Source organism: Amphiprion ocellaris, chromosome 13, assembly GCF_022539595.1.
Source record: "Amphiprion ocellaris isolate individual 3 ecotype Okinawa chromosome 13, ASM2253959v1, whole genome shotgun sequence".
Lineage (NCBI taxonomy): Eukaryota > Metazoa > Chordata > Actinopteri > Pomacentridae > Amphiprion > Amphiprion ocellaris.
In genome coordinates, this window is record NC_072778.1 from 18,846,615 (window position 1) to 18,858,709 (window position 12,095).

General features: G+C 44.7%; 4 protein-coding genes across 46 annotated transcripts in view; all 4 read right to left on the reverse strand.

Annotated features, from left to right (window-relative positions):
* LOC111576782 (protocadherin gamma-C5-like) overlaps window positions 1–12,095 on the reverse strand; it is a 353,923-nt gene that overhangs the window by 34,642 nt on the left and 307,186 nt on the right. The gene's annotated exons all lie outside the window — the stretch shown is intronic.
* On the reverse strand, window positions 86–2,757 carry LOC129350337 (protocadherin gamma-C5-like). The gene has a single exon (XM_055016531.1). The coding sequence runs from the start codon at window positions 2,570–2,572 to the stop codon at window positions 101–103; it is 2,472 nt and encodes an 823-aa protein (XP_054872506.1). The 5' UTR covers window positions 2,573–2,757; the 3' UTR covers window positions 86–100.
* Window positions 3,588–6,258, reverse strand: LOC111576748 (protocadherin gamma-C5-like). Its single transcript, XM_035953967.2, has one exon. The coding sequence runs from the start codon at window positions 6,078–6,080 to the stop codon at window positions 3,603–3,605; it is 2,478 nt and encodes an 825-aa protein (XP_035809860.2). The 5' UTR covers window positions 6,081–6,258; the 3' UTR covers window positions 3,588–3,602.
* Window positions 6,965–9,621, reverse strand: LOC111576750 (protocadherin gamma-C5-like). The gene has a single exon (XM_055016532.1). The coding sequence runs from the start codon at window positions 9,446–9,448 to the stop codon at window positions 6,980–6,982; it is 2,469 nt and encodes an 822-aa protein (XP_054872507.1). The 5' UTR covers window positions 9,449–9,621; the 3' UTR covers window positions 6,965–6,979.

A 12,095-nucleotide genomic window follows, 5' to 3' on the forward strand; every position in this document is an offset into this window, starting at 1 on the left:
GAATGAAAGCGTATATATACCATGATACTAGAGGTCAATTAAGTATTTCAACCTCACAAAAATGGGATACAACCACATACCAATACACAGAAGACTACTGTTATTTTGTGCTCACCTGCTGGCTCTCAAAGGTCCAGGTGCTGTCCGGTAAAGACGCATCCAGGACACTGATCACCTCCTTAAAGTCTGTGGTGCTGCTGGGCTTAATCAAAGTGAAATCACTGTACTCTGACATCGGAGACATACACGACCTGAACGACTGACTCTGAGACAACATGTCTCCTCCCAGGACCTCCACGTACTTTATAGGTCCATCAGTGTTCAGCTGAATCTGCAGGTTCCTGTTCGGGTTCTTGTAATCATCACAGTCGCTGCGTCTCATGCAGCAACTACCGCTGCTCCTGCTGCTCCTCATGCATTTCACCGCCAAGATGACAAAACTCACCAGAGACAACACGGACACCGAGGCCAGAGACAGAATCAAATAAAGAGTGATTCTCCCAGTTTTCTTGCTCGGCTCCACCATCGATTTGTGTCTCAGGTCTAAGATGGGTTCATGGAGACCGTCCTCCAGCAGGATGGACACCGTGACGGTGGCGGACTGGACCGGCTCCCCGTCGTCCTTGATCTCTATCAGCAGCCTCTGAGAGGAGTCGTCCTGCTCGGACACAGCGCGTTTAGTCCTCACCTCACCTGTGTACAGATTGACAGTGAACAGAGACGCGTCTGTGGCCTCCGACACTTTGTACGAGATCCACGCGTTGTGGCCCGAGTCAGCGTCCACAGCCGTCACCTTGGTAACCAGGTGACCCGCTTTGGCCGAGCGGGGCATCCTCTGATGAGAGAGGGAGCCCAGGGCAGCGGAGGAGGGGTAAATAACAGCGGGGGCATTGTCGTTCTGGTCCAGGATGAAAACATGGACTGTGGCGTTGCTGCTGAGAGACGGAGAGCCCTGATCCTTTGCCTGAACCTGAATCTGAAACACCTTCAGCTTCTCATAGTCAAACGAGTGCATGCTGTAGATGCTGCCGTTATCTGAGTTGATGTAAACATAAGACGAGACAGAAACGTCCTGCACTTTAGAGTCCAGAATAGAGTAAGAGATCTTCGCGTTGTCACCAAAATCCAGGTCAGATGCTGATACTGAGAACAGTATAGAACCTGGTACTCCATTCTCTTTTAAATAAACAGCATATGAAGGCTGAGTGAATACAGGTGGGTTATCATTCACATCAGTAATGGAGACATGAATCGTCTTCTTTGTCGACAGAGGAGGAGATCCTGAATCGGTGGCTGTTATCTCAACATTATACTCCGAGAAAGTCTCTCTATCTAACGCGCCGGCAGTAACTAGTGCGTAATTATCAGAAAAAGAGGGTTTCAGGTTAAAAGGAGAACCCCTGGGGAGCTGTAATGTCACTTTACCATTTTGACCGGAGTCCAGGTCTCGAGCACTGATTAAAGCTACCACAGTACCACTTGGTGCGTCTTCAGGCACAGAGTTTGGTTGAGAGGTCAGAAATATATTTGGAGCATTATCGTTAACATCTAACACTTCAATATGAACTGTGCAATGCCCTTCCATTCTCGGAGTTCCCTTGTCTCTTGCGCAAATGTCTATTTCATAATTAGCATTTGTTTCGAAATCTAATTTCCCGATCAAACGTATTTCTCCTGTTAATGGATCAATATCAAACACAGATAGGACGATATCTGGTGTGTGCGGTCCAAATGAATATTCTACTTCTCCATTCAGACCTTCATCTGTATCCTTTGCTGTCAGTTTAATGATGGACGCACCTTGTACACTATTTTCGCTTATCGAAACTTTGTAAACATTTTTCTCAAATACTGGAAAATTGTCGTTATTATCCAATACATTTACGGTTATCTGAGAGATGCCAGATTTCACTGGATTCCCACCGTCTATAGCTGTCAGCTGGAGCTGATGTGTGGGCTTTTTTTCTCTGTCGAGGGATTTAGAAAGAATTAACTCTGGGACTTTCCGTCCACCGGACACATCTTTAATTTTTAAACTGAAAAAGTCATCTTTACTCAAAGTATATGATCTCACTGAATTCACTCCTACATCAAGATCTTGTGCGCTCTCCAAAGGAAAGCGTGCTCCTGCCGCTGTAGACTCTGCTATTTGTAATATTATTTCTGGCGATGGGAATCTTGGAGAATTATCATTGATATCTTGTATTTCCACCTCTACTCGATACAACTGTAAGGGTTTATCAATCACCACTTGCAGAGTCAAAACGCAGCTGGTGCTTTGTGCGCATAAAGCCTCTCTGTCTATTCTGTCATTCACCACCAGCTCGCCCTTCCCCGCATCCACACTGAAATACTGCTTACCAGCTTCAGGCGCGACACGCAGCTTACGGTCAAAAATCTCTGATAATGCCAAACCCAAATCTTTGGCTAAATTTCCTACCACCGATCCCTGTTTTAGTTCCTCCGGGATGCTGTAACGAGTCTGTGCGTCTATTGTAATCCACAAGAGAAAGAAATGATGCCACCAAAGCGCCTGCCATCTCCAGTCTCGGTATCCTATTGTCTTTGTCATCCCTGATTCGGAGCTTACAGTTATTTCCCAGTGAAGCAATCGAAAAGATAATGTTTACCACCCATTGCCATAGCGACTTAATCCAAGTAAGTATCCAAAATCAGCTCATAAGCAAAAAATATATATACTTTTGCTTTAAATCCAAGAAGAGCATCACTCCCTCTCATCCAGCTCCTTGCAGTGTAAGTGCTCAGGGTGCTGTGGCTGCATGGGGGAGGGACTAGATCTCTTTGTACAGCTCTACATTTCATTGGTGCACAATATCCATCCCTGCTATCCAGTAGGCAGGGAGGAGAGAAATGTTTTTTAAAGGCACAGCAGAGCTTGAATTTGTCTGCTATAGTGCTTTAAACGGTGTGTGAAAGAAAGGATGGATTAATGAAATCACTCGTTAGAGTTAGTATTGATGCAAATGGCATGAGCTCTGCTTACAAAAATACAAATAGCCTACCGTCTGTATTGTAGTTATTTGAACTTTACCACAAACAAACATTCTCATGTGTGATTTCAATCAAAAAACATGTTGTACAGTTGCTCAGAGCAGAGTCAAGGTTCGCTGTCCAACTATGTGGTGCTGAAACAAAGTGCCATTCATACAACTGCAAAAGAGGCATTCCAATGTCATAAAATACAGTAAAATGCAAAGAAAGTAACCTGGCTTTATAGCAGAAAACTAATATTAGGCAGGGTGATCACTCATTAACAAATTTGCAAACACAGAACATGTAAGCAAAGGAAACACGGAATGTGATTTGATGTCACCGAAAAATCAGATTTTCACGAGATAGTGACCATAAAACGAAACAGTTATATAAGACGAGAATATGCACAACTGCAATTAGAAACTACATAGATTAAATGCTGCTGGAATGCAAACAATATTGTGAGTGAACACAGCAAAAGCAAAATACACCAAAAACCAGTATATATTTGTGTGTTTAAATACCGTTGAAATAACCATGTTATCAGAGGTATGTTAAGCATTTCAAGCTCACGAAAATTGTACACCATGACATAACTACACAAAAGACTACTGTTGTTTTGTGCTCACCTGCTGGCTCTCAAAGGTCCAGGTGCTGTCCGGTAAAGACGCATCCAGGACACTGATCACCTCCTTAAAGTCTGTGGTGCTGCTGGGCTTAATCAAAGTGAAATCACTGTACTCTGACATCGGAGACATACACGACCTGAACGACTGACTCTGAGACAACATGTCTCCTCCCAGGACCTCCACGTACTTTATAGGTCCATCAGTGTTCAGCTGAATCTGCAGGTTCCTGTTCGGGTTCTTGTAATCATCACAGTCGCTGCGTCTCATGCAGCAACTACCGCTGCTCCTGCTGCTCCTCATGCATTTCACCGCCAAGATGACAAAAGTCACCAGAGACAACACGGACACCGAGGCCAGAGACAGAATCAAATACAGGGTGATTCTCCCAGTTTTCTTGCTCGGCTCCACCATCGATTTGTGTCTCAGGTCTAAGATGGGCTCATGGAGACCGTCCTCCAGCAGGATGGACACCGTGACGGTGGCGGACTGGACCGGCTCCCCGTCGTCCTTGATCTCTATCAGCAGCCTCTGAGAGGAGTCGTCCTGCTCGGACACAGCGCGTTTAGTCCTCACCTCCCCTGTGTACAGACTGACAGTGAACAGAGACGCGTCTGTGGCCTCCGACACTTTGTAGGAGATCCACGCGTTGTGGCCCGAGTCAGCGTCCACAGCCGTCACCTTGGTAACCAAGTGACCGGCTTTGGCCGAGCGGGGCATCCTCTGATGAGAGAGGGAGCCCAGGGCAGCGGAGGAGGGGTAAATAACAGCGGGGGCATTGTCGTTCTGGTCCAGGATGAAAACATGGACAGTGGCGTTGCTGCTGAGAGACGGAGAGCCCTGATCCTTTGCCTGAACCTGAATCTGAAACACCTTCAGCTTCTCATAGTCAAACGAGTGCATGCTGTAGATGCTGCCGTTATCTGAGTTGATGTAAACATAAGACGAGACAGAAACGTCCTGCACTTTAGAGTCCAGAATAGAATAAGAGATTTTAGCGTTTTCTCCAAAATCCAGGTCAGAGGCTGATACTGAGTAAAGTATAGAACCTGGTACTCCGTTCTCTTTCAAATAAACATTATATGAGGGCTGAGTGAATATAGGAGGGTTGTCATTTACATCAGTGATACTGACAGGTATAATTTTCTGACTAGAGAGTGGAGGAGAGCCTGAGTCTGTCGCTGTTATTTCAATATTATACTCTGAGAAACTCTCTCGGTCTAAAGCACCACTGGTAACCAGTGCATAATTGTTTGAAAACGAGGGTTTTAAAGTGAAAGGAGAGCCTCTGGGTAGGCGCAGTGTCACTTTGCTATTATTAGCGGAGTCAGTATCGCGTGCACTGAGCAAAGCCACAACTGTGCCACTTGGTGCGTCTTCGCTCACCGCCTGCGGTTCAGAGGTGAGAACAATTTCTGGAATGTTGTCATTAACATCTACAACATCTATCTGTAGACGACAGTGACTCTCCATTTCAGGCACCCCCTTGTCCTTTGCAGTTATTTCGATTTTGTAGGACGTAGCTCTTTCATAATCTAAGTCTCCTTTCAAATGCATTTCTCCAGTTAATTTGTCAATTTCAAATACCGATAACACGGAGTCTGGTGTCCGAGTACCAAAAGAGTATTCAAGTTCTCCGTTCGGTCCCTCGTCAGCATCAGTAGCTGTGATTTTGATTACAGAAGTATCTTTAGCAGTGTTCTCAAATAAGGACACTTTATATACATTTTTGTCAAATACTGGGAAATTGTCGTTGTTATCAAGCACTGTAATTGTTATTTGTGATGTACCAGACATGACTGGGTTTCCCCCGTCTAATGCTTTCAGTAGTAACTGATGAACTGCCTTCTTCTCTCTGTCTAAAGGTTTCTCTAACACTAACTCAGGCACTGCCTTACCATCCTCAACTTCCTTCATTTTCAGCGTGAAACAGTCATTTCGAGTCAAGGTGTAGGATTTTACGGAATTACCTCCAACGTCTAAATCCTCCGCGCTCTCCAAAAGAAAACGAGTTCCCACTGCCGCCGATTCGGCAATTTTCAGTGACAATTCCTTTGTATGAAACATGGGAGAATGATCATTTATGTCTTTTATTTCTACCTCAATTCGATGTAAACTTAGAGGGTGCTCGAGAACTATCTGCAAAGGCAACACACAGCTGGCGCTTTGTCCGCATAAAGCCTCTCTGTCTATTCTGTCATTCACCACCAGCTCGCCCTTCCCCGCATCCACACTGAAATACTGCTCACCAGCCTCAGCGGCAACACGCAGTTTTCGGTCAAAAATATCTGATAGTCCTAAACCCAAATCTTTGGCTAAATTTCCTACCACAGATCCCTGTTTAAGCTCCTCCGGGATGCTGTAACGAGTCTGTCCGTCTATTGTAATCCACAAGAGAAAGAAATGATGCCACCAAAGCGCCTGCCACCTCCAGTCTCGGTATCCCATTCTCTTTGTCATTCCTTTATCCGTTACAATGCGTTATCCATCACGAAAATCAAAGTAAATATCCACTTCCACGGAGCATTAGCTACAGCCAGAAAAATACATGAAGCATTTTTGTTCATGTCTGGAGCCTAAATTAACGGTTTTGGTTCCAGCTCGGTGATATCAGCGCATCACACCGTCCTCCAGCTCGTTGCATTGTTAACGTTTATGGTGCTGAGGCTGCAGGGGGAGGGGGTAGATCGCTTTGTACAGTCCTGCATGCTATTGGAGCACAGCTGCTATCACTAACATCCAATAGGAAAAGGACTGAGCAGGGATTTTAAAGGCACAGCAGAGTGTATGAGAAGCCGCTCAGAGGTGCTATTGTTTGCGTTTGTGAGACACGTATGAGACCTATGTCATTGCTCTGGTTTTAAATTTGCATTGCTGAAACATTATGCCTTTCATACCCTCAAATAAAATGTGCATTCACAAAAAAGAATATCCACCAAATGAATAAGACGAAGTAAAAATCTCCATTCATTCAAACAAGACATGTATGAAACGTTAAATGTTGTCCTAAAACTGTGAAATAGTATTTTTCGTCAGATTAAAATTAATAAAACCTTTACCACCTTCGTAATATCTATGCACACAGCTTATTTTGTTTGGATTATTTTGCCAAAATCATTTTGGCAGTCACGACTTGGAATGAGAAGGTATTGTTTAATATCTAATATGTCTGAGTGCACCTGTGACAGCTTGTGTACACAGTATACACAAAAACAATACCACAACACTCAATGCATATTTTTATGCACGTTATGCTCATAAAAACAAAGATGAGGAGCCCAGTAATCTGTTGTTGCTATGAAAACACGGCAATCAAGCATTACAGTGTGTTATTTAGTACTGAAATTTGAACATGAACTTTATATGCTCACCTGCTGGCTCTCAAAGGTCCAGGTGCTGTCCGGTAAAGACGCATCCAGAACACTGATCACCTCCTTAAAGTCTGTGGTGCTGCTGGGCTTAATCAAAGTGAAATCACTGTACTCTGACATCGGAGACATACACGACCTGAACGACTGACTCTGAGACAACATGTCTCCTCCCAGGACCTCCACGTACTTTATAGGTCCATCAGTGTTCAGCTGAATCTGCAGGTTCCTGTTCGGGTTCTTGTAATCATCACAGTCGCTGCGTCTCATGCAGCAACTACCGCTGCTCCTGCTGCTCCTCATGCATTTCACCGCCAAGATGACAAAAGTCACCAGAGACAGCACGGACACCGAGGCCAGAGACAGAATCAAATACAGGGTGATTCTCCCAGTTTTCTTGCTCAGCTCCACCATCGATTTGTGTCTCAGGTCTAAGATGGGCTCATGGAGACCGTCCTCCAGCAGGATGGACACCGTGACGGTGGCGGACTGGACCGGCTCCCCGTCGTCCTTGATCTCTATCAGCAGCCTCTGAGAGGAGTCGTCCTGCTCGGACACAGCGCGTTTAGTCCTCACCTCCCCTGTGTACAGATTGACAGTGAACAGAGACGCGTCTGTGGCCTCCGACACTTTGTACGAGATCCACGCGTTGTGGCCCGAGTCAGCGTCCACAGCCGTCACCTTGGTAACCAGGTGACCCGCTTTGGCCGAGCGGGGCATCCTCTGATGAGAGAGGGAGCCCAGGGCAGCGGAGGAGGGGTAAATAACAGCGGGGGCATTGTCGTTCTGGTCCAGGATGAAAACATGGACTGTGGCGTTGCTGCTGAGAGACGGAGAGCCCTGATCCTTTGCCTGAACCTGAATCTGAAACACCTTCAGCTTCTCATAGTCAAACGAGTGCATGCTGTAGATGCTGCCGTTATCTGAGTTGATGTAAACATAAGACGAGACAGAAACGTCCTGCACTTTAGAGTCCAGAATAGAATAAGAGATTTTAGCGTTTTCACCAAAATCCAGGTCAGATGCTGATACTGAGAACAGTATAGAACCTGGTACTCCATTTTCTTTTAAATAAACATTATATGAGGGCTGAGTAAACATAGGAGGGTTGTCATTTACATCAGTGATTCTGACAGGTATAGTTTTCTTACTAGAGAGTGGAGGAGAGCCTGAATCAGTGGCTGTTATTTCAATATTATACTCTGAGAAACTCTCTCGGTCTAAAGGACTGCTGGTAACTAGTGCGTAATTATTAGAAAAAGAAGGCTTTAACGTAAAGGGAGAACCTTTAGGAAGCTTTAGTGTCACTTTTCCATTTTCACCGGAATCGAGGTCACGAACGCTGAGTAATGCCACCACTGTTCCACTGCGAGAGTCTTCAGGCACAGAAGTTGATTTCGAAGTGAGAACAATCTCTGGGGCGTTATCATTTACGTCTAAAACATCCACCTGCACACTGCAGTGACCTTCCATTTTAGGGAAGCCTTTATCTTTTGCACTAATGTCTATTCGATATGAGGTTTGAGTTTCATGGTCCAGTTGCTGTTTCAAATATATATCTCCAGTTACTGGGTCTATATGAAATAATGCCAGCACTGATGGAGGTGTGTGTACACCAAGTGAGTATTCAATTTCTCCGTTTGGACCCTCATCTATGTCTGTTGCTTTTGTTGCAATTACAAAGGAGCCGTTTGAGCTGTTTTCTTGAACAGCAATTTTATAGAGCGTATTTTCAAATAATGGGACATTGTCATTAATATCAAGGACATTTACTGTTATTTTTGCAGTCCCTGTCTTTACAGGACTGCCCCCGTCCATGGCAGTAAGGAATAAACTGTGAATTGCTTTTTTCTCTCGATCCAATGATTTATTTAACACTAATTCAGGTATTTTTCTTCCATTTTCAATTTCTTTTATTTTTAAACTAAAGCATTCATCTTTGCTTAGTGTGTATGTCTTTAATCCGTTATTTCCAACATCGGGATCCTCTGCCATCTCTAAAGGAAAACGTACACCCACAACAGTGGATTCAGCAATTTCTATTACATGGTCGCTTTTGAGAAAATTAGGAGCGTTGTCATTTACGTCTCTTATTTCCACTTCTATCCGGTGTAACTGCAGCGGATTCTCTACAACGACCTGCAGGGGTAGAACACAGCTGGCGCTTTGTCCACATAAAGCCTCTCTGTCTATTCTGTCATTCACCACCAGCTCGCCCTTCCCCGCATCCACACTGAAATACTGCTCACCAGCCTCAGAGGCGACATGGAGCTTACGGTCAAAAATATCTGATAGTCCCAAACCCAAATCTTTGGCTAAATTTCCAACTAGAGAGCCTCGTTCCATCTCCTCCGGGATGCTGTAACGAGTTTGTCCGTCTATTGTACTCCACAGAAGAAAGAAATGATGCCACCACAGCGCCTGCCATCTCCAGTCTCGGTATCCCATTCTCTTTGTCATCCCCGGTCCGTTACAATGCAACGTTATTTCCCATCGAAATATCGTTTAGAATTAAGCGATGAATGTAAGAATCCATCACTGACGAACTTGCTGCACTCCAAAAATATCCATGTTCATACATCATGAGATGTTAATTAAAGGTATATTATTTAATCCGACTGTTTACAGGAACCCTCCTCTCTTCTCGGGCTCAAGCAGTGTACTGGCTACAGTGGTGAGGATGGATGGGGGAGGGAGTAGATCTCTTTGTACAACTCGCAGTGCTATTGGTGCACAACAGCTACTATACATCCAATAAGATCAGACAGACTTGTGCCACAGTCAACAGTGCATTTCAGGAATACAAGAAATGGCACAAAGATGTGCTTACCAGTGAGCAATTACATTTAAATTAAACAGTTTTACTATAAAGACATACACTTTCCCTCTCTATTTTAATGGATGTCATCATGGCAATTCTTGTAATTTTATTGAAACTGCGATTTCTAACACGAATTTTCTGAGTGGTCTAAAATTTAAATTTAAGCTGTAAGAGGTAAAATTAAATGGCACCTTCAATACATGTGGAGATTAAATTTAAAAAGGTCAAAATATGACTCATTTGCCTTTCCTGAAAAGTATTGTACTTGCCTATTTTTTGGTGTTTTAATCAGTCGTGCAGTAGCATATCAGGCGCTGTCATAGACCCCACACCAGCTGACTAAGTCCATGTAACTCTGAAAATGCGCTGAAACAGCATCCAGTATGACAGTCCTCATTCTAAAAGATGTCAGAATCCTACACATGGGCTTCCATGTACACAATAAGTTACTCTTCACTCTCATTTGCATTTATTTTGATGCTGAGCAAGCTGTTCCTGAAAAATATGCGTGTACTTTAGGAATAATGTTCACATGTGAATAAAGACATGCTAAGACTCAAAATATGTCAGTGAACGGCGTATTGTTCTGTTATGAAAGCATCGTAAATTATTACTAAATACAAAACTTTCATGCATCACGTTAATTCAAACGCTTTCATTTTTCCATGGGATAAAAAAGAGAACCTTATGAGAGTTATTAAAAAAAATTATGTCACTGTCTGCTCACCTGCTGGCTCTCAAAGGTCCAGGTGCTGTCCGGTAAAGACGCATCCAGGACACTGATCACCTCCTTAAAGTCTGTGGTGCTGCTGGGCTTAATCAAAGTGAAATCACTGTACTCTGACATCGGAGACATACACGACCTGAACGACTGACTCTGAGACAACATGTCTCCTCCCAGGACCTCCACGTACTTTATAGGTCCATCAGTGTTCAGCTGAATCTGCAGGTTCCTGTTCGGGTTCTTGTAATCATCACAGTCGCTGCGTCTCATGCAGCAACTACCGCTGCTCCTGCTGCTCCTCATGCATTTCACCGCCAAGATGACAAAAGTCACCAGAGACAGAACGGACACCGAGGCCAGAGACAGAATCAAATACAGGGTGATTCTCCCAGTTTTCTTGCTCGGCTCCACCATCGATTTGTGTCTCAGGTCTAAGATGGGCTCATGGAGACCGTCCTCCAGCAGGATGGACACCGTGACGGTGGCGGACTGGACCGGCTCCCCGTCGTCCTTGATCTCTATCAGCAGCCTCTGAGAGGAGTCGTCCTGCTCGGACACAGCGCGTTTAGTCCTCACCTCCCCTGTGTACAGATTGACAGTGAACAGAGACGCGTCTGTGGCCTCCGACACTTTGTACGAGATCCACGCGTTGTGGCCCGAGTCAGCGTCCACAGCCGTCACCTTGGTAACCAGGTGACCCGCTTTGGCCGAGCGGGGCATCCTCTGATGAGAGAGGGAGCCCAGGGCAGCGGAGGAGGGGTAAATAACAGCGGGGGCATTGTCGTTCTGGTCCAGGATGAAAACATGGACTGTGGCGTTGCTGCTGAGAGACGGAGAGCCCTGATCCTTTGCCTGAACCTGAATCTGAAACACCTTCAGCTTCTCATAGTCAAACGAGTGCATGCTGTAGATGCTGCCGTTATCTGAGTTGATGTAAACATAAGACGAGACAGAAACGTCCTGCACTTTAGAGTCCAGAATAGAATAAGAGATTTTAGCGTTTTCACCAAAATCCAGGTCAGATGCTGATACTGAGTACAGTATAGAACCTGGTACTCCGTTCTCTTTCAAATACACATTATATGAGGGCTGAGTAAACATAGGAGGATTGTCATTTACATCAGTGATGCTGACAGGTATAGTTTTTCTACTAGAAAGGCGAGGGGAGCCTGAATCAGTGGCTGTTATTTCAACATTATACTCTGAGAATCTCTCTCGGTCTAAAGTACCGCTGGTAACGAGCTCGTAATTATTAGAAAACGAAGGTTTCAGAGTGAAAGGAGAACTTTTGGGAAGATGTAACGTTACTTTACCGTTATCACCGGAGTCAAGGTCTCGTGCACTGATCAAAGCCACCACTGTTCCACTTGGTGCGTCCTCACGTACAGGACTAGGTTTTGAAGTCAGCACAATTTCTGGAGGATTATCATTTATGTCCTCTACATCCAACTGTACACGACAATCACCCTCCATTTCAGGAACCCCTTTGTCTTTAGCTGTTATATCAATAAGATATGATTTACTAGTCTCGTAATCTAATGATCCCTTTAACACAATTTCTC